We start from the raw sequence: 24145 nt of genomic DNA, 5'->3' as shown, positions 1-24145 counted from the left end.
CAGCAACATGGAACACACAGAGAGGAAAGTCTATCCCCCAGAAAACAACTTCAGATTAGACAAATATTACTTAGGTTGAAGGAGGAAAAAACAGAAACAAAAACACAAGGGAAATATCACGTACCCCCACGTAATGTTACTATATTGATTTTGATGCTGAAATGGCAGCGTTTCTTCCACAGGGGCGTTTGAATGTGAAGCTTATGAAGGTGTAAAGTTATTATGGAATGTTATTATCTTTGCTAAGTTGTTATTTGTTGATCCACGTTTCAGACTAAACTGTGACGGTTCTGGCCTTGTTTGTTGGATTCCAAACAGATCTTTAGTGCAGCTATTGACAAACACACACCGTGCAGAAAACGGAGGTGGTTTGTGGTTTTACTGTAACTGTTTTCAGTCTAAAACCAGAGCTAAGCTAACAGAGCTATGACGTAAACCAGGGATGTCAAACTCATTTTAGTTTAGGGGCCACATACAGCTCAACAAGATCTGAAATGGACCAGACCAGTGAAATAATGACAGTGTTTTAAAACCACAAACCACCTGAAATATCTTACGAAAAATAATTGTAATTTTAACAATATTATGCCTCAGTTCATCACTTACAAATATGCATTACAGCAGGGGTGTCAAACTCATTTTCTTCCAGCTAAATTTAATCTGCAGTGGGCCGGACCAGTCAAATAATAGCATGATAGCCAATAAATAATGACAACTCCAAATTGTTTCAGTGCAAAAAAATGACATTCAATTATGCCAATACTTACATTTACAAACAATCCAAACAAAAAGGACGTGAATAACCTGAAAAAAAAGAAATTTGTTAAGAAATGCAAGTACAATTTTATCAATATTATGCCTCGACTAATCATTTATATTTGTATACATGTGCATTACAGAGCAATTCTACAAAGGCACAAAACATTCAGTAACAGGCAGAATACTGTTAAAATTGCACTTTATTTTCTTTAGACATTTCAGGTTGTTTATATTTGTTCAAGTTATTCACATTTTATTGTTAAAGGATCGTTTGTCAACGGAAACATTTTCATACTTAAATGTTTTTTGCACTAAATCAAAGAGAAAAAATTGGGGTTGTCATTATTTATAGGTTATTATGATATTATTTTTGAGTTTGATGCCCTAACTTGCACTTTGCAAATTCATCCCGTGGGCCAGATTGGACCCTTTGGCGCACAGGTGTCAAACATGCGGCCCGGGGGCCAAATCTGGCCCGCCAAAGCTTCCATTCCGGCCCGTGGGATGAAAGTGCAAAAATGAACCTGAACAGTCAAGGTTGTCAAAATCATTTTGGTTCAGGTTCCACATACAGACCAATGTGATCTCCAGTAAAAATAACAACATAATAACCCATAAATAATGACAACTACAAATTTTCTTTGTGAAAAATTATGTGAAAAAAAATTTAAGTGAAAAAAATAACATTACACTGTGAAAATATTAACATTTACAAAACTATTCTTTCACAATAAAATACAAATAAATACATAAATAAAAACAAAGATGAACAATCTGAAATGTGCAATTTTAACAATATTCTGCCTGTTACTAAATGTTTTGTGCATTTATGGATCCACTGTGATTTGCAGTTGTGTTAATAATAAGAGATGGAATATTGTAGAAATTGTTCAAATTTTAGTTCCAAACTCCAAAATTTTAACAATATTCTCCCTGTTACCAAATGTTTATGTAACATTGTGTGTAATGTACATGTATAAATAATAAGTTGAGGCATAATATTGTTAAAATTGCACTCATTTTTCAAATGAAATTTCTTTTTTTTTTCTTCAGGTCTTTTTTGTAAAATGTAAATATTTTCATAATTTAATTGGGTTTTTTTGTACTAAAACAAAAAGAAAAACTTGGATTTGTCATTATTTATAGGTTATTACATCATTATTTTACTGGTCTGGCCCACTTGAGATCAAATTGGGCTAAATATGGCCCCTGAACCAGAATGAGTTTGACACCCCTGCTATGGCGGGTCGGTTTTGGCCCCTGGGCCGCATGTTTGACACCTGTGCATTACAGCTTACAGATCACAGTGGATCTACAAACACACAGAACAATTAGTAAAAGGTATAATACTGTTAAAACTGTACGTACTTCTCTTGACATTCCTGGTTCACATTTGTTCAGGTTTTACACTAGAAGAGAAAATTTTAAATTGTCATTATTTATAGGTTATTGTGTACTAGCGCGTTGACCCGTGGGGAACCGCCGGTCATATTAGGCTAATACTGTTATCTAGGGATTGAAGTTAGTAAATGCGTTGTTCCTGTCTTTAACTTCATTTCTTGTCATGCAGCGTGGAACTGCGCTTCCCGTCAACCATCATGGGCAACGCAATGTGATTGTAAGGCTTTTGTATTCCATAACTGCTAATATCTCCCAAAATATTTGTCCTATAAACTTGTTGAGATATTTAATGTGGAGATGGGACTATTCCTCAACTCTAGGTACCAAATCGGCTGGTCTTGGCCCACGGGCCGTATGTTTGACCCCTCTGATGTAAACGAGCAGCTGATGCAGCACATGAAGATTAGAAGAAACAATGTTATTTTGACCAACTGACAAAATAATCAGCTATGAGTTTTAACTTGAAGAAGAAAACATAATGATACCAAAGTACAGATATAGTACCCATTGGACCCATAAATGATGATCTTTATATAGAGTATAGTCTGTGGATACAAAGTGTTGATTTGTTGGTTGTCAAGACAAAGAAAGAAAAAAAAATCAAAGACAGACAATATAAAATAAAATTTATATTGAGTTTTTTGTGTCACTATTGTCACAATATGCACAGATGCAATACAATGAGACTCATCAGAAAACATAGCAGCAGGTTTCAGTATTTATACATGATCTATGACTCAGTAAGTGTGGGCAAGAGAAAATAGAGAGAGAGAGAGAGAGCGAGGCGAAATCCTTTTACACCAACAAGAGATCTGGAGCGAAAAACAGACGAATACTCATTAAATAATGCCACAGGTCATTTGTGTTTTAATCAGAGTTCTACAGGAAATGATAATAGTCAGTCACTGGCTGACGATGAGATTCTAAAACTAAAATACAAATATAAAAATTAAGTGATTTTACAACATGAAAAAGAAAGACCAGAGTTCAGTTTAATAGTGGAAAATATTCATAGACGCAACCAACCACAAATGACCACTAGAAACTGGATCCAAAAAATCCTGGGTCCAAATGAGTCCGATCCAAAAAACATCAGCTTGTCTTGATTAATTAAGGTTGTCATGATCATGAAATTTTAGTAGATGATTATCTGTCATAAAACCTGAGTAAGATTAATGATTTCATTCCCCATTCCTGTTAATTTCACATATACTTGTTATGCTTCAAATGATTCCGTTTCATTTACAAGAAGAGCTATTTACACGGCCAACTGGTGACCCGGTTTTGACACCCCTGGTCTAAGTAGAGGGTTCTGACACAACTTCACCCACTTCCAAGGTGTATGGAGGAGGGAAGAAACAAAACCTGCAGCAGATCAACAACTCATTAGTCTATACAACAACTGTTTATTATTTAATTGTAAAGTTGGAGGTAAATAAAATTGCTTCATATGACAAGTGCTGCTGAAGTTCTCGATGTGCCCGTGAACCAAATATTAGAAATGAGGCGCCTTGAGAAGAAATCCTCTCCAGTATCATCAAACCATAGTGGAAGAAAAGTCAAAGGAAACAACAGTCTAAGGACAAAGTCTGGAAATAATATAGAAAATGTGATATTTCTGTTTGTTTCAAGCTGCTGTTTTTATTCACCTAACAAACACCATCTAAGTATCATAGAAAATAATTGCAACCTCAAAATAATTGCAATGCGATGACTACGGGACAGTTACTACAGAAATACTGCTATAATGTAAATCAGAATCAGAGTCAGCTTTATTGGCCAAGTATTTGAACACATACAAGGCATTTGTCTTTGGTTTTTCTTTGCTTATGACGTACAATTTCAACATAACCCAAACAGACTTAAACATAGACCTAATATAACCTATAAAGACCCAGTGTTACTTCTGTGGCAGTTCCAAAATATGTTTTTCTCTATATTTAACTTTCCTTGAGTGACATCATAACCATTTTTTATGACATAATCCTCTGTATTTTGCATTTTTTTCAGCAAACATTAGATATTTTCCTGTATTTAATTCACTGATCATGTAGATGTTCATAAAAGCTCAGATTAAAGTTGAGGGTTATGCTATTAAAAACAGAGAAAACTGAAGAAAAAGTCACTTTTTCCGCAAAGTATATCATTAACTGAACGTAAACCAAGTGTGTCCATTCACTGTCATTAATCCAACTCCATGGGTTTTATTAGTGAATCAATGCTGTAGAACACAGGTGTCAAACACGTGGCCTGGGGGCCAAAACCGGCCCGCCAAGGGGTTCGATCTGGCCCCTGGGATGAATTTGTGAAAGGCAAAAATTACACTGAAGAAATTAACAATCACGGATGTTAAAATAATTTCAGCTCAATTCAATCTAAAGTGGATCAGACCAGTAAAACATTATCATAATAACTTATAAATAATGAAAACTGCAAATTTTCCTTATTTAGTGTAAAAAAAAAAAAAAAGTAAAATTACTCAAAAATGTTTATTTACAGACAAGCCTTTTACAAAAAATATGAACAACCTGAAATCTCTTAAGAGAAGTATGTGGAATTTCACCAATATTCTGCCTGTTATTAAATGTTCTGTGTATTTGTAGATTGATTGTGATCCATAACTTGTAATGCATATGTATAAATGATAAACTAGGCATAATTTTGTTAAAATTGCACTTATTTTTCTCAAGAATTTTCAGGTTGTTCACATTTGCTCATGTTATGCTCAAGTACAGTTTGTAGATGTAAACATTTTCATTATCCGGACTCAAAACTCACCTTTTCAGAATAGCCTACCCCCCATAAGCTCTAATCTCCATTCTACTACTTCACTTCTATATATAGTAATTATTTGTTTTAATCTGTTTATTTCTTTGTATTTTATGGATTGTTTGTTTTATCTTGTTGTACAGTGTCCTTGGGTGTCTTGAAAGGCGCTTATAAATAAAATTTATTATTATTATTATTATTATGGAATTTTACCTTTTTCACTCAAAAACATAGAGAAAACTTTGAAGATGACATTATTTCTAAGTTGTTATCCTATTATTTGCATTATTTTACTGGTCTGGCCCACTTTAGATCATATCAGGCTGTATGTGGCCCCTGAACTAACATGAGTTGGACACCCCTGCTGTAGAAGATGACGGTGTTTCCATGTTCACTATGGAGCCTCTGTACGTCCAAATGGGTCATATCTGATGACCATGAAAAGATGACAAACTGTATTTTACACCAATTATTTACATGCATTGATAGGATTAGTGGATCAACAGGTGTTCAATATTTTAGGTCAGTAAATGGTTTTGGTCACTAATGGATGTTTGGGTCTTTATGGGATAAACAAACATTTGACTAGAGACAAGGACAACAATGGGTTGAGATTTACAGTGGATTTGTAATATGTACAAAGTGCAAATTGGAGTTTTTATACAGTGAGTGGATATGTACAGGGATCCGGTCTTTTAAACATATATGTTTATGAATATATTATTATAGTGCAAATTAGTCATTATTTACATCAATCATTTTTTACATTTAGACAACATGTGGACACCAGATGTAGAGCTGCAACATCTCATCAGTGAATGAGTCAGAAGATAAAAATAACTGTTCTGACAATGAAGTAACACTGATTTTTCGACATAAATGTGCAAGACCAAACCTTCAGGAATTTGCTGTTGAATAAATGTGATGCTCCAGAGCAAAAAAATAAAAAATACTAATAATATGATAGACAACTACGTGCTCAAAATGAAGGAGCGTATTCAGTGGATGTTTGGTTTGTTTGCAGAAGGATGATTATACATAACTAAGGTAAATAAAGAAGAATAACAGTGCTTAAACTTCACAAAAACTACATGAATGATCATATTTCATGTCAGGGATGTTTTTCATCTTGCCTTTTCAGAATCTTTAATGAAAGTTTCCCTCATCATACCTGAAAAAGTCAAAGTAACATGGAATCTAATAACTAAAACCAACAGTGAATCAGCTCAAAGTAAAGTAGAATTAAAGGGCAAACAGGAGAAAAAAAAGGATAAAATCTAATGAAAATGTAGAACTGTAAGAAGTGCTTTGGATATGTGACATGACACAAAAAAAGCACTTCTGTACCCCCCTACCCCCACCCCGAAAAAAAGAAAACCTTGCCTCCAGTTTAAGACTAGACAAGAACAAACAGAAATCCTCAGAGTGAGATATGAATAGTTGTATTAATTATGATTTTAAAAAGGAGAGAAGAGGCTGTTCCTGAAATGCCGCTCTGCAGTGAGGCTATAATTACACGACATACAAACAAGGCACTAATTAGCACCTGAGCAAATCGCAGTGAAAGAAACCGCTCATCAATTGTTTATTTTCCTCCTGTTGGCTGCGAGCTACCAAAACAAGACGGTGTGAATTAATCACAGTGGGCGTCGGAGGGTTTGATGAAATGTGCGTTAATTTAAGAACACACATATGTCTGCAGAGATCTGATACCTCCGCTAGAAGTATTCTCGCATATCGTATGCCTCATATACTTTCAGCGGGTCTTTTTATATCAAAAAGAATAAAAAATAAATAAACAAATAAATAAATAAATAAAAAGTTAATAGGAAATAATGCAGCCTCCCTTACTCAAACTTCAGCTTGGCACAGTTACATAGTTTACTGACACTATCGTTTATATTGTATGCTGCCATATTTCATCCATATGTCAATTTGTGAGTGTAAATTTAGCCAGAAGTATGGATATGATGCCTGATAGGAGAATCTTCCATGAAATAAAATCCCTTAAAATGCATACAAAATATCCTCACATATTTTTTTGGTGTACATTCCATTTTAAATGTATTATTGTGTTTATTCTGTTGTTTTACTTGATATTTTTGTTTCACTGCTTTTAATTGTACAGCTGTTTTTATGTCTTTTTTTAATCTATTCTTGTATTTTAGTCAATCATTTTGCTTTTTTTTTAAAATCTTCTGTACGACACTGTTTTTAATTGTACAGCTGTTTTATGTCTTTGATCTATTCTTGTATTTTTTATTTTAGTTTTTCCCGTTAAGCTACTTTGGAAAAAAGTGTCTGCCAAATGCATAAATGTAAATGAAAATGTACACAGCAAATTCTGGACTTTGGAATAAACTCCATGCAAGTTAAAATCAACTCGATTTAAGTGTACATGTGAGACCACTGAAAACACTCTAGAGCAGTGTTAAAGTAACTCTTTTCACAGAGTTGATCTTTTAACTCTTTTCAGGAGTTAAAATTTAACTCTTCTGGGAGTTACAAAAACTAATCTCATGTAGACTAAAACACAACACCCACCTGGAATTCATTTTACGTGAACTCTGACACTCAAAAAACACCATATAATGACTAGTTGTTGGGTTTTTTTGTTTTGTTTTTTAAAGTGTGCTCAGACACATGCCATATAGATGCTTATAAAGTGCTCTTGCATGAAATGCTTTCCAGGTGTCCGGGTTATGGCTCTGAAGTGAAATGGGATGAACGTCGATGGAGGCATGACGCAATGACAGCAGCAGCAATGATCTGGCACCCTACCAGAGCAGAGGAGCCGCTTCTAGGGGCTCCTCGTGCAGATCTGCTCCAGGTGTGACAGGTGCCAGCAGGAGGGGTCTGTGGCAACGCAGGAGTGCATCATGACAGTTACTATTTGTTCAATAGCTTTGCTCTCAACTCTTGTATAAATTACCTAAGACTACAATGCAAGAAGCCGTCGAGCTAAAATTAGCATGTTCGACGTTCTAAGTTTGCAGCAAGAGCCAATTTTAGCAGCTGGTTAGCAAGTTGGTCTGAACAGAAATATACATATAATGATACTGACAGAGCTGACAGAAAAGTTACTTCCAGCCTAATAAATAGCCTTGTTTCAGAAGCAAAATGGTACTTATACAACGCCTCGTATGACATCCATGAGCACACTGGTCTTCTCTGTTGCTCTGTTCAGAAATCAACACCCATTATGGTGTTCAATCATGCTCCTCAACACCTGGTAAATCTACCCTGAAAAATGACACCATCAAAGACACAAGCTGGAGTTAAACTTTCAGAATGAACTCCAGAAATTTAACTCTTTCACTCTTTTTTTTTTTTTACCTAATTCCAGATTATTTTACTCCACAAATTTGCTGTGTAATGTACATATTTTTTGTTGGTGAATTTTGATTTTTACCGCGACTGAGTATGAACTCAATTGGCTACCTCCTGCAATGTCCACTCTATTAATACAAGAAACAAAGATAAATGCCACATTAAATAAAAATAGGACCAATGTCCCTGTATCACACCGTCATGTTCTATCAAGAATAAATAACAAGTTGAATTTGTGAGGTTGTTAGGTTCTGTTCTACGTTAGAGTGCTGTGGTCTTGATGCGGGGGAACAGTCTCCTAATAGAAGTGGGTGGTACTTTCACTGGAGGAAAACTCAACTAATTCAATCAAAGCCCTTATATGACTTCCTATCAGTGCTCAGTAACAACTATATTGATATCTGTAACCGTTTCCCTGTTATAAACCATCAAAATATGGACCCTTATAGGTAAAGGCAAATGTTTAATATTTCCAAAATTCATCAAAAATTCAAAAATCAAAAGTTCTCAAAATTGTGAACAAACTTTAAGCTGTTGGGTTATGTAATCCCTAAAACATGTTTGGTGATGCATTTCAGATGTATTATTGGTAACTAGAAGCACTCGGAGAGCGCAGACCTCTGCCAAGGCTGATCAGTGCCCCCCCCCCCTCCCCCGCCCCCCCGTGGGCCCCCCCACCCCCGATCACCACCAAAATTTAATCATTTCTTCCTTATCCCATTTCCAACAAACCCTGAAAATTTCATCAAAATCTGTCCATAACTTTTTGAGTTATGTTGCACACTAACGGACAGACAAACAAACAAACAAACAAACAAACAAACAGACAAACAAACCCTGGCAAAAACATAACCTCCTTGGCGGAGGTAATAATGCAAGAAAAAATTATAGATATTTGTTTAAAATACTATTAGCAGCCAGTAAAAAGGCTATTACCAAGGCTATTATGGCCGACTGGCTGGTGAGTTAAATAAAAAGCTGCAATAAATAAATAAATAAATAAATAAATGTTTTAAGGTAATATAATCCAGTATAGAGGTCTACTGATATGGGTTTTTCTAAGGCCGATGGCGATTTTTTAAAATTTGGTCAGTCGATGGCCAATATCTACAGTCAATTTTTTAAACACATTGACTGTAAAATACAATTGAAACACTCAATTAAGATTTTTATGCAGCAATATAAATGAAATTATTAATACACGTACACATAGTACTCTTTTAACATTTACTGAACTTCAAGTCCTGCCCACACAGGTGCCTGATCAAATATCTTATAATATCTTTACTAATGATCAAATATCGGCTTTCAAAAAAAACATTAAGGTCAACATTGAGAAAAAAAAATAAAAATCAACCTATCGGCTGACCAATATATCAGTCTACTTCTAATGCAGTACTTCCAGTAAAAGTACTGTGACAGAGCTTCCACTGTTCAGACCTCAGTGATAAGTGCTACTCAGTCGTACGTCCACTCAGACTGTTCTACCTGTTACTCCTGGACACAGAGGTCATAATCCGCCCTCACAATGAGCTCCAACACCTCCATCTGTTCAGAGGTCACTGCAGCTCCAAACAGCATTAATATGATTCTCATGCAGCCTGAGAGAAAGCGCCCCAGACATGAGACCAAAAGGTGACACAGTTTATCTGTGGTAGAATGGAAGTACTGTACTTAAGTACAACTTTGAGCTACTTCACTTGAGTATTTCCTGCTGCTCTGTATTTCTGCTCTACTACGCCACAGGGGTAAATATTACACTTTTTACTCCACTGTATTTATCAAGTGGAAATCTGAAGTTTCTCTGTAACTAACAAATCCTCTGGGAACCAGTACATACTTGTGCTTCTTCTGGACACTTGCTTGAAAGTTAATTTTCTCTGGTGCCATTGAGATGTTTTGTTTTACCTGTTTGCATCACAGCCAATTGTTTCTTCCCTTTGGCAGTTTGACTTTGAAATGATCCATCTGTATTAGATAAGCTTTGCTGTTGTTGGTTAATTATACTTTTATTAATAATTCATCAGGAATTGGACTATTTAGCACATTTTCAGAAACACAGGCAGCAGGACAGATGCATTCTTAAAAGATAAATGAATGAAAAACCTGAAGTTTTGATCATATAAAGGTTTTTCTTGAAGGTCTGTCTAACATTAGTCTCTGCAACTCTTCATATATGCTGCTGTTTTGTTGTTGTTTCCATATGAAACTCTGCACTGCAACTCTTACTTTAATGTGTGTGTTTTTATATTTTTGGGTTTTATGTGTTGTTTTCTTACTAGCTGTTTTTAATCACCTTTTACATGTTTCTTTTATGTTTTAAATGTGTTTCTTTTTCCCTTGTCGTTGTAGTTCAACGTCCTGTGTGAAGCACCTTGAATTGCCTTGTTGCTGAAATGTGCTATATAAATAAATTTGCCTTGCCTATGTAGCATCTACTTCTTTCTTGTTTTACTTCAGTTGCAGCTCCTCTATTGGTTCATGCATGCAGATGCATACATAATTGTTCATAATAAATATGTTTCCACTGCATTTTTTAACATTGCTTTTAAAACATACACTGACTTTTTCACCTCCCCTTTGCTAAATTGCAAAATACAAATAAAACAGATGGATGAAAGCACACCTATCATTTATGTACTCACTTCTAGGTTTTACAGATGCTCACATCCAAGGTGTACCCCACCTTCGCACAGTGGTATGAGAACTAAAACAGTTCAAGAAAGAAATGAATGAATGTATGCGATGTGTGTTATGTTATGTGACGTATGCATGTATGTATGTATGTACGCATACATGTATGAATGTATGTATGCGTGTTTATAGATTCACAACCACCTCCAGCTGTGTTTCTTTGTCCATATGTTGGGTTTGTGTACAGTAAAGTGCTCCAAACAAATTGCACCAACTAGAATAAATACAGTTGTTTGCATTGTCTTGTACTCTATTGTAGCAATACAATGCATCACTGTAACTTGAACTACCAACAGCATATAAAATAGTTCTAATGAGCTCAACATTACACATTCATAGCAGGAAAAAACAGCATACACATGAATGGAGATGTAAAATGAATCCAAAAATATCATACATAAAATAAAACAATGATAGGGACTATTTTACTTCAAAATAAACACAACTAATGCATGGGGATCCACGGGTTCCAGATGTAGTAGTCTGTATGCTGTTGTGTATCAGTACATGCTATACCGCATTTGTCCAGCAGTCACCGCCATTGTATTCCAAAAGTACTAATATCTTCCAAAAATATTGGTCCTATCAACTTGCCATTTTCGCAGGTCTGTTCCTTGACCAAAAATACTTAAGTTTGCCAAAGTGCAGCAGTCAGCTCTTTCTGGATTTTGTGTGAATCCCCAGACACACATACATGCACGCACACGCACAAAGGCCACTTAGCTTTTATAACATAGATGATTTGTACTTAAGTGCATGATCTGAACACTCATTTTATCAGTTACATGTTACTGTCTTCATACCTTGTTGTGTAAAGTACACTGCCTGGTCCTTAGATGTCCTCCCAGAACACTACTAATAATGGTGGATGTTTTCATGACGTAAACACCAAAGCATATTGCCTTCACATCTGGGTCCATGCAGAATCTGGCTGATGTTTGTGTTTATTCATATGTTTGATTCTTTTTATTTGTGCAACAGAGTCACTGATGCCTGGAAATAAATGAGTCAGTGTGTGAGTGTATGTGAGCACTAAACAGAGAGAAAAGAAAACAGGGTCAAAGTCCCAGTTATTAACATGAGAGAACAGGACCTGGTGTGTTTTCTCAGCTGAGTGCGTATGTGTGTGTCTTACCTTTGTCGCTGAAGTCGTCCACCAGGATGATCTCTGCGATGAGCTGTGGAGGGGAGCGGTTGAGTACACTGTGGACGGTCCTCAGCAGAGACGACCAGCCCTCATTATGAAACGGGATGATGATGCTGGTGTTGGGCAACTTCTCCGAGTAGAGCTTCTGTTTACAGCTGCGCACACAGAAAACAAGAAAATAATAAATACTCGCATTCAAGATCCATGAGATCACAGCGATAGTCTCCGACTTCCTCCACCTCATTGCAAAAAACTCACTTTTCCATTGATTGTTATTAATCATGATGTATAATTCGATAATCCTACCAGGTTGAGGGTTAATTCGCTAAACTCTAGTGTAATGATAGCTGTAGTAGAATGCATTTACACACTTGCACGAGGGGAAAAGTTGCATTCTTTTTCTTATATTTTGAGTTAAGATTTCTGAATTTACAAACTGTAGTCTGTCTGACAGCAGCCACTCAGTTTACGCTTCAAAACAATGGAGATTTCTGAGAGAGGTTTTAAAGGTGCCCTGAATGCATCCCTATTCCTGTCTGTGTCAAACTGACAGAAACAGCAGCAGTACAGTTAGTAATAGGACTGCATGATTAATTGATTTTAAGTCGAAATTGGATTTTTTAATTAGGATGATTATTAAAAAAGGGAAACTGTCAAACTAAATACAGACTACAAACAAATGACTTTTATAAATATCTTCAGGTCAGACACTGTGTACAAACCAAAATGAATACTCTTAATCTCCCAGATGACTTCAGTTTATTAGAAAAGACCCTTTTAGATAGTCTTAATCAAAGTCACTTTGTCTCCAAATTTTATTCAAAGCTGCAGCATTTGAATACTAATAAGTTATCATTCTTACAGAAATCCTGGGAAACTCAGCTGAAAACAACAATAGATACTGACGTATGGGAGGAAATCTTACTTTTACCTTCAAAAATATCCGTATGTAACAGATGTAGAGGAATGCAATATTGTATTTTACAAAATGTCTATATATCTCCATATATGTACAGTACATATACAGCAGGGGCCTCTCCAAACTACCCCACATGTAAAAGTATTTTAGGGACAAGACTTCACTGCCTCTGGGAATGTGAAAAGATTCAACAGTTTTGGCAAACCACATGTGTTGAGGTTAGTGTGGTCATTAAGCACCAGGTACAGCCTAATCCATTATTGTGTCTACTGGGATATATCCCAGAATCACTGAGAACAAATAAGTATACTGTTCAGTTTTTGTTTATGTTGGGCCGAAAGGCTGTTATGACCAAATGGGTTGGAGAAGGACCTCCTTCAATAGATCTGTGGAAGTCTTTGATATCAGAATATATTTCTCTGGAAAGACTAAGATTTTATATTAACGATCAGAAGGACGTCTTTACAGCAAAGTTTGGAAAAGTGTCGGAATATCTGGGAACTCAAACTGCAACTACCTGAAATAGATTAAATACAGACTTTTGAGATCATCGCTGTGGACATATCTTGGATCTGCTATATATTTCATACAACCTGTATACACCTGTATGCTGGACTGTATAATTTTGAAAATGTTCAATAAAAAGAATGTTCAAAAAAAAAAAGGGAAACCTTCAAATCGATTTGATCTCTCTTGAGTCTCCAGGCTGCGCCTCTGGGCTACTATAGGCTCCTCCTCCTAACTGTGAGAGCAGTCTTTCACAGAAGTCTGTGTAATGACCTCGGACCTTAAATTGGGGATGGGCCCACAGTAGTTATACTAATGTAAGCCGTGGTCCACGCATGGATCCCCCAATTCAAATATAACTGCATGGGGATCACTCATCTTATGTGGTCCACGAACACACGCAAGCATGCAAGGCAAGCAAAGGCAAGTTTATTTCTATAGCACATTTCATGTACAAGACAATTCAAAGTGCTTTACATAAAACATTAAAAGCATTACAGCAGGGAAGCAATCAAAAGTATAGGCATGAAAAGAAAAAAAACCAAAACAAAACAGATAAAAAACTTAAAGCTTAAAAAAACTGCAGATCTGAACTTCTGCTTAAAAACTCTATTCAAATGCAGCTGAGAACAGGTGGGTCAGGACTGATGCCTGTCACTGACTTACATTGGTGTACCTTCTGTGGTCCCATCATGGAATTTTCGGGGATTCCGTGATACCATCACAGATTTAAGGTAGGGAGCAGTGCCTTGCATTGCGGGCTGCTCATAAAAACAACATGCCGACTTCTGCTGTCTTTTGTAGTTTTACCCAAAAATTTGAATCAAAATCGAGTTTACAGAGAAAAAATATCAAGACTTTATTTTTGGCCAAAATTGTGCGGCTCTAGTTAGTACAGAATAAATCTGTGGATATTGTGCTCATTAAGCAGCTGCTCCTATATCCTCTTTGTGCTGCAGCCCGACCTGAAGAATGTGCTGTCCTTTTAATAAGATGTAATGAAGCGTTGAAGCTGCAGGTTGCCTCACAACTCTCAAAAAGTCAGAGAATCTGTGGAGACGGTAATTATCTCCCCATGTCTGATGGACTGATGTGACACCTGTCTGTCAGTCTCTGTCAACGCTGTCACTCTCTGACCAGTCAAATGCATTCACCTGCTCCTCCTCCAAACCTCTGATGCATGAAATGAGGAAATCACATTGAAGTACCTCATAACATACTACGAATCTGAAACAGGTTTTTAACATCTCTGCAAGGTTACTGAAGCAGATGCAATTCTATTTTTTCTAGGATAAATATTAGTGCGTGTTCAATTACAGTCAGTGCTGTTTTAGCCCTCCATTTATCGATCTCCTGCAATTTTACAGTCATCCAAATTAATTTATTTTGCAGATAAGTGGTTTATGTAAAGCACTTTGAAATAATGAAAACATTTAATGATTAAGATCCACACAACACACACAAAAAAAAAACAATTTGAATTTTTGACAGGTTTCCACCAATAAATGGCATTTCTTCTTGTTAATATCTGATTTTAATGGTGAAATCAAGAGCCAGCTTATGTTGTCAGATAAATATTGTCTAATAATTTTTCTTGGTAGTTCTTTTCAGTTCAACTGAACTGGTTTAGGTCTTTCGAAAATGTTTTGTGTCTCATCCAAGAGACTTCTTCACTTCAGAACTGAAGAAGACGACAAAACATTTTCAAAAGAGCTAAACCAGTCCAGTTGAACTGAGAACTACTACCAAGAAGAACAGTGACCTGGGCAAATGAGAACCTACACAGACATTCCAGAGGGTCACCAATCCTGGTCCTCGAGGGCTGGTATCCTGCTTGTTTTAAATGTTTCCCTCTTCCAGCACACCTGATGGTCATTATCAGGCTTCTGCAGAGCTTGATGATAGGCTTATCATTTGAATCAGGTGTGTTGGAAGTGGGATACATCTAAAACATGCAGGATACTGGCCCTCGAGGTGACCCCTGATTTAACCCATACAGAACCAGTGCTACTTTTGTGTCAGTTCCCAAATGAATTTTTCTCTAGATTTAACCTCTTAAGTTATTTGTCACCATTTATTATAATATTCTTCTCTGTATTTTGCCTTTTTTTTCAGTGAAAATCATGTTTTTTCCTATATTTAATGTAATGATCATGTAGATGTTGATAAAAGCTCAGATTAAAGTTGAGGGTAACATATCAAAAACAGCGAAAACTGAAGAAAAAGTGACTTTCAGTAAAATATATCAATAACTGAACTAAAAACAACCGTTTCCATCCAATATAACTGATCAAACTCCATGGCTTTTACTGGTGAATCAATCTTGTAGAAGATAACGGTGTCTCCACGGTAACTACAGAGCATCTGAACGTCCAAATGGGTCATATCTGATGACCATGAAAAGATGAAAAACTGCCTTTTACACCAATTATTTTCATGTATTGATAGGATTAGTGGATCAACAGGTATCATACAGTTTACATCAGTAGATGGTTTTGATCACCAGTAGCTGTTTGGGTGTTTATGGGTTAATAATGTATGTGAATGTACAGTTAAATAATGCCACTCCCTCAGATCCCACTACGCCGAAGGCAACAGCAGCACCATTGTTCTTCTGAAATGTAGGAAAACCTGGTATGTATTCCTAATGGTTAAACAAGTCACTATTCCGATGAATTAAAAACAAACCTAATTTTATTCCAGCACTTCTGAGGCCAATAAGTTTACACATAACAGTAACGAGTCTCCTGTTATAGAAAAGTGTTAGTACATCACCGGTGGTGGCTGATTGGATGTATGTGGGATGGAAAACAGTTTGGCGGCTCTTCGAGGTCTCCGAATGCTGAGTATTTATAAATATGAAGGAAAAATAAAAAAAAGTGTTTGCCTGAACATAGGAGCTACGACGGGGTCAGAAAATGGCCTTGTCAGGTGGAGGCAAAGCGCTGACGGCTGATCTGTGACGAATCAGGTCAGCAGGTCCGCAGCAGTTTAGCAGATGGTATTTATAGTAGAGCTGCTGTGTTTATTTTCAGTATTTTGTTCTTTAATGAGTCAGAGTGGCGCTGAAGAACCTCAGTGGGCTGCGGTACATACTGCTCCTTATGGCTATAAAATCTGTCTACCTACACTATTATGATTTTCTGCTTTATACTCTGATAACGTCCAAACTCTGTATTTACTGCAGTGGTAAATGCGGGGTTTTATCGAGGTTTCAGTAAATCAAATTCAGGATTTTTTAACCCATAATAACCTAGTGTTCTGTGTCGACACTGCCTTGCACCTGTTGCCACAACGAGAGGTAACACAACTAATTCATCTGACCATTTACGTCGGCACCACGCAGCTATCATATCCTCCTGAGTATTTTTTCATATTGCAATATATATCGCAGGGTTAAAAAAAAAAAAAGAGAGAAATGTTAGTTTCTTCCAATATTGTGCAGCCCTGATTGAAAGATTCAGATTCAGAAAACTTTATTTATCCCATACGGGCAATTCATTTGCAGCTTACCACAGACATCAGCCCACATCCAAAGTGCAATGTGACAAACATAAATAAATCAGTGCACAAATACAGGATCATTGAAAGCAACTCCGAATAAATGCATTTAAATAATCAACAATAAATAATCAATAAATACCAATGCAAACTAAAAGAACCTATTGGTTCTGCTAACATTAAAAAAAAAATTATATATAATTACTAAAGTGGCTTTTGTCAGAGTTTAAAAGTGTGATAGCTGAAGGAATAAAAGATTTGAATATCTGTTGGTTCTCCTCTGAGGAGCGTGGTAACGCCAGCCTGAAGGCATCAAGGCAAACTTCTGATGCAACACATGGTGAGGATCCCTTTTTTTTTTTTTTTTTTTCTTACTTGTCTTGTCCAGCATCCTAACAGCAGAATGGTAGTCTGGCTGCCTTTTGGTGCTGAACAAATTTGCTTAGCCAAGGGTAACTTCATAAAGTATATGAAGCTCCCTTTGATATTCTACTGTGTTTATTATGAGTTTTGTTGAACCACATTTCAATGCCAGACCTGATATGGGGTGTGTGTGTGTGTGTGTGTGTGTGTGTGTGTGTGTGTGTGTGTGTGTGAAGGGGAGAGCGCAAGAGAGAAGAAGGTGGCAAAGACGCTCACAAGGAAGTATCAACAATACAAACAGTAACAACCACGGTGACAATTATAATGGTAACAATAACTACAACCAGAACTGAGTAAACTGGGCAGAAGCGAGAGAAAAAACAAAACAAACAAAACTACAAAAAAATACAATAAAATACATAAGACCTACTAAATGATGAATATAAGAAAAGAAACCATAAACAAAATATCGTATACCACGTTCGCACAAATAATACATGTAACAAATAACACCAGTAACAAATAATACCAGTAACAAATCCACACAACATCAGTTGTTCAATCAACAGTTGAACAACTGGTGAGGCTCTCACAACCTGAAGCTCCCAGAGGGAAGACGAGTCTCTAATTCTGACTCCAATGATCTCGGAGCATATTTTTACAATAGCATGCAGACTGTTCTTGTCTTTCATAGTTAAAACATTGACCCAACAGATAAAAGAAAAAAGTTTAAAGGCTTTCGATAAATGAACAATATGAGTTCCTTAAAATCTTCTCACTGACATTAAAAGAGTTCAGTCTCCTCCTCGGATGGATTCTCTGTTGGCACTTCTTCACCACAGATTCAGTATTGGCATCAAACCTGAGCTTACAGTCAAAAATAGTGCCAAGATATTTGTATGAATCCACAATCTGAACGTCTTCACCATGGATCACACTCACTTTTTGGTCATCGTTGTTGTGTCTAAAATCAATGATCATGTCTTTAGTTAGTGTGCTGTTTCTTAGTCAGAGAAGGGGGAGGCTGCTGCCCCACGTCAAGGAGATACATGTGGTCTTGTTACATGAGTGCGGTAAGGATGGAGCAGAACATCAACAGACAGATCAACTTTATCAGCAGTAATGTTGATACTGAAGTTGTACCAGTGTTGTGTTGAAGAGGGAGCCGAGTCCAAAGGCAAAAGGTTCTGTTTACTTGTCGATCTTTGTTACTACCCTTTTCCGTCGGAGGGATACACATCTAGCCTGGTCTGAGAATTCAGTTTCCTCCACACAAGATGGAGGTGAAAGGGAGCTTAGGGGCTGTCTGTAAAAGCTGCTGCCCCCGTGACCTGGAAGAAGCTTCAGAAGATGGAAACACAGAAGGATAGTCGGATGGATGGGAGGTGACTATTTGTTTACACTCAAAGTTTCCAATGATTTTTTTTTTTGGGTTTTTTTTTTTTTTTTTTTTTTTTTTTTTAAACTGAAACAGGCTTTTCATGTTATTTTCAACTGAAAACTGTTTTTAAGTGTTCCCTTTTGCTGTGTTTAGAATTCTGTAAAATCTATGGTGAAGTAACCCAAAATTACTCTTACAGCTAATAACTGTAATTTGCACAGCATTAAGGGGAAATGGAAAATTTAATTGCAGTCAACTGTGTGAAAAACACAGCAATTAAAAAAGGGCTCAACAGTTGTGAACATTTTTTTTTTTTTTTTTTTTAATTACTGTGGTTTACACACAGTTTACTGCAGTTATATGTTCAAAACCATATAAAATAGTAAATCATTTTTAAAAACCAAATGTCTACATTAAGAATTATCAGTTAAAAGGCCAAATAAAAATAGAATTTAAACACTTATACAACTCAATACCACAATAACATTGAACTCTGCCCTGAAAGGCCAGACAGTGAAATTATGACGTCAAGAAGACTAATTATTTAATGTTCACTTTTTTTTTTACCTGACAAACTAGTAAATCATTTGTGTCTTGTATATTATATGTTGTGTGATACATGTCTGACATCAGTTTTTTGGGTTTTTTTTTTTTTGGTTTTTTTTTTTTTTTTGAGACTATCTTTTTGGGGGTGCACCCAAATTTCACTGTACAGAAATACAATGAAAATAAAGTCTCTTACCATCATTTTATTGTTGATTTTAAAATAAATGTATTTCCATATTTTTTATATCTACATTTGCTCAGTTTAAGAGAAATTAAAAAATAAGATCCCAGAGAGCAGCTCTATTTTAACAGGCTTTTCCATCCACGTGTTCTCAAGCTAGATGTGTTGAAGTTGCACTTTTGAGTTTTAACCCCTAGAAGTATTTCTTTATGGTTTTGATAAGAGGAAACAGGATCCTACTGTAAAGAGGACGTGACCTTTCATTGGTGCTGATGTACCACAGTGTGGGGGTTTTGTGGGAAATGTGAACGCTTGGAGTCTGACTTCCTAACGTGCATTAAATACTGCGTAACCGCCTTCTCATTATGCACAGTTACATTTCAGTTAAGTTTTGGCTCTTTTTCATTTTAATGTAAATTAACCACTGAACAGCAGCTCTGTTAGTCTGAGATGAGTTATATTTTTTTTTCAGTTCAGTCCTTCAGCTAGAAAACATTCAAAAAAATTACACAAGTCATATCAAGTGTCTCTGAAGGGAGTGTGTGTAGTGAACTTAAGTCTTCCTACTTGTTTTGGCTCAATTTTGTTGCACACATCTGATCACATCGGGTCCATCTGTTCCTCCAGATTATTCTGTCTTCCTCATACTCGTCCTCTTTTACTGTCTGTCTCAATTACTTACTTTCGTTTCAGCGCCCGCCTACGTTCTGTTTCCACAAAAATAAACATGTGCACGCATCAACTGGAAACTTTTTCTCCCTCCTTGTCTTGTCAAAATGTTGTCAAAGCTTCATTTTTATTGCTCACTTACCCAATAAGTTTATTAAGTTGTGAGTGGAGGTCTCTTACTAAGTTAAAGTTTCTTAAGCCGAAACAAAAGCCCCCTCTGCGTATAGTGTGTTGGTGGAGCCTCTTTGCTTTGCAGGAGGCAATACATATGCATATAAAAATAAAAAATGGAAAAAAAAAAAAAAAACACCCAAACTCTAACCATACCCACTGTAGAAACTGGACAGCTAAACTATATTTATGCTAAGAACAACCATAATAAAAGACGGTTAGTGCTAGATTGACAAACACACTGGAGAACACACTTGAGCTTTGTTGCTGACACGAAGGTGAAATAAGTTTCACAAACCTGAGTTGTGATTTTACAGTCGTGAACAGGTTTCAATGTTTTTGCCACAGATAAAAAAACCCGGGGATCCAATTTACTCCCGTTCACTATTGTCATCTCCCAATAAATACTAAACCAATCGTTTTTCAGGAGTCATTCTGCTTTATGCTAATGTACTAATAGTCCTTTAGCAAAAAGGAAAAAAAAAAAAGCTGAGTAAAATTTTAAGCCGAACTGAACAATTGAAGGCTTTGACTTCTGCCATGTCTGAATTTTGGAGCTTCCATTTACTATGTATAATATTTCCTGACTAATAGCTCCAATATAAATGAGAGTCAAAGTTACACTGCAAAAAAAGGGTGTCTAAAAACAAGAAAAAAAAACACTAAATCTGAGGAAACAGGTACTCAAAACAAGTGAAATACCTGTCCGTGCAGCAAGATAATCTCACTTGACCAGATTTCTTGAATTAAGATTGTTAAATCTAGAAATAAGCACGTCTACAGATGTATGAACACTTAGAAAAAGAAAGTAACTCTTAAAACAAGGTAAATTATATAACACTTTTAAGTCTATTTGTTTTTGGGGTTTTTTTTTTATATCTTGGTAAGAACCAAATAATTGGCAGTGTACACTAACAAGACTGTCAAAAGATTCTGCAAATGTTTCATGACAATAAATACTTCACAATTGCAATAGCCTTTGGCCTGTTAGCATAAATAATCTATAACAGCACCATTAAATGCATTTCATTTGTGTGACTGATATTACAGTTATCCAGCACACCTGTATGTGCTAACATTTATCAAGTAGCTGGTGTTGTTTAATGAAGTAGTAACTGTAGCAGTGTGGTCTGTGATTAGAAATAAAGTTAGCAGTAGTATTAGCGTGCAAGTTTCAACCATCGCTCTAGTACTGCCTTTGTTGTCACTTTTGTTTTGACTGAAGTGACCATATTTGGACAAATGGGTGGACATGGAGGTGTGTAAGAGAAGGTGGGTGAGATAATACCAAGACTGAACATCTCAAACCCTTCTGATAAAACTTTTTTCCACCACTTTACTCAGAATAAACTTTAGATTTTCAGCTCTTTCTTAATGACACATGACATTACAAAATACCCGCCTCATGGTCTTTAGTATGTTATGATATTCTCAGCAGCCCTCAGGTTCACACGCAGCACTCGACTCCCTTCAAAGATGAGCTGCCAATGGCTTCATGTGATGAATGTGTTAAAAGGAAACATCTCCGCTCCTCTTTTCTTAAGGTTTCTTACCTGCAGAAAGCCTCCTCCCTGTGTGAAAGCCTGTCAAACGCACACAGCTGTTTTCCACACCTTTCACACACAGAGTGGGACATGAGTGACACTGATAGCTGCTGTCAGAAGCCTTGTTTGGAGGTACACAGGTGGTGTGTGCTGTCTGTGTAAAGCAACATCTCCAGCGAATACAGCGGCAGGTTGGTAATTGGAACAACTGTTTGAGTAGACATGGAAAAACGACACAAACAACACTCTACGTAAGTGTTGTTTTTTATATAATAACCCTGTGAATATAATCTTTGGTTCACGTCAGGCTTTAAAATGTATAATTTTGGTGTTTTTTTTTATTAAGTGCTTAAAGTTAAGTTATACTACAAGCCGAATATCTGAGAATTCTGAGTTTGTGTTTACCATAGATGGACATTTTTTTCCCCATTTCACTCACATAATGAGACTAAAAGTGTGAAAATACACCCAGTTGCACCTGAAGGACAATGCTGACACGTACATTCATGGTGTCAGATAAGAAGATCTGTTTTGCAAAATGTATTTTGTGAAATGTCAAAGTCAAAGGCCCAATCCCAATTCACCCCTTGGCCCTCCCCCTTACCCCTACCCCTCCATTTTGCGAGTTCACATGAAGGGGTAGGGGAGTCCCTATTCTCAATGAGTTGGAGGGGAAGGACTAAGGGGGAGGGCTGTTTGACCCTCGAAATGAGATTTTTCAGGGCCACACAACAAAATATGGGTATGAGAAATCTCCCATAATTCTGTTTGAATCATCAGCAAGATGAAGGTAAACACAGCCAAAAAAGTGCAGCAGTGTGATGAAAGAAACACACAAATGTATGCATTTTCTTCGTAAACAACATAATCTTCTGACCGACAGTTTAATGCTATTTCAAGGTGTTATAGATCCCATTTCTGCAGCTTGTGGTTGGAAACCGCAAAAAGTTGCCCAAAGCCCATGCAGCAGAGATGGTTACAGCTGCTGACGGCATGGTGAATTCTTTCGGAAATAAAGCTGTCGCATCTGTTTATAGCGGCATCTATGACTGCCGATGACATAACAGGTCTCAAAGGGTTGTCCCATTTCATAGGGGAATGTTTCAACCTTTAGTGCCAAGTGCAAGGGCCAAGGGGGTAGAGGTAAGGTCCACAGTGCAACAATGAACATTCATTCATTTTCTGAATCCGCTTTATCCTCACTAGGGTCACTGGGGTCGCTGGAGCCTATCCCAGCTACATATGGGTGAAGGCGGGGTACACCCTGAACCCCGCCTTAAGTTCATCGCAGGGCTGACACATCAAGACAAACAATCACTCTCACATTCACACCTATGGGAAATTTAGATTAACCGATTAACCTATCAGTGAATGTCTTTGGATGGTGAGAGGAAGCCGGAGTACCCAGAGAGAACCCACGCAGACACAGGTAGAACATGCAAACTCCACACAGAAAGGTCCCACCCCCATTAACTGGTGCTGGAATCGAACCCAGGACCTTCTTGCTGTGAGGCAGGAGTGCTAACCACTGCACCACTATAACAATGAACACTAGAACTGCGAGCAGTTATGAACGGGGGCCAAGCCTCCCCGCCCACTCGGACCCCAGGCCCCACAGAGCCCACGGAAGTCGGCCCCGAAGGACGTGGGTCTGGGGCTGAGCTGGTGGAGGCTGGGCCCCGTTCATAAGGGTTTACAGTTGGAGTTAGTATTCCACCGTCTGAGCCGCTGTATTCACTAGAATGGGACAAATGCACCAGTAAAGTGGAAGGAGGAATGTGTGGGACTGGGATTAGTTGGAATAGATTACACTCACGTTGACCAATCATTACTAAACTTTACAGCTGGTCTCAGGAATGACCCCACATCATACTCACCAAATTACATAGAAATTTGTAAAGGAGTTTCAGAGAAAAAAAAATCACATATTTGCAGCGCCCATTAGAGGCTAACATTCGTCAAATTCAGCTCATACCCTCACAGTGACATATCAACCAAGTATCTACTGGTCTCAGGAGTCACCCCACATCATACTTACATAATTCATTAGAAAACCGGTTTAGCCGTTTAAGAAATATAAATTTCTCATGTTTGCAGCACTCACTAGAGGCCAACATTCACAAAATTCTGCTCATACCCTCAAAGACAGATGAGAACCAAAGATCTAAGACCACTGCACCACTATAACAATGAACATAATAGAAAAAGTATTTTTAAAAAAAACAGAATACAACTGTAAACATAGAATATAACTAGAAACAGG

The 24145-nt window shown here is 37.0% G+C and overlaps 1 protein-coding gene across 1 annotated transcript in view; it reads right to left on the bottom strand.

Annotated features, from left to right (window-relative positions):
- The window catches only part of LOC115432779 (polypeptide N-acetylgalactosaminyltransferase 10), a 189185-nt gene that overhangs the window by 75341 nt on the left and 89699 nt on the right, over positions 1 to 24145 (bottom strand). The window contains exon 4 of the mRNA XM_030153783.1: positions 12089 to 12255. Within this exon, the coding sequence (XP_030009643.1) occupies positions 12089 to 12255 (167 nt within the window). The remainder of the gene's footprint in view (positions 1 to 12088; positions 12256 to 24145) is intronic.

The sequence above is a fragment of the Sphaeramia orbicularis genome, chromosome 14 (assembly GCF_902148855.1).
Source record: "Sphaeramia orbicularis chromosome 14, fSphaOr1.1, whole genome shotgun sequence".
Classification (NCBI taxonomy): domain Eukaryota; kingdom Metazoa; phylum Chordata; class Actinopteri; order Kurtiformes; family Apogonidae; genus Sphaeramia; species Sphaeramia orbicularis.
Note: the sequence above shows the minus strand (reverse complement) of the source record. Positions and strands in the feature narration are given on the sequence as shown.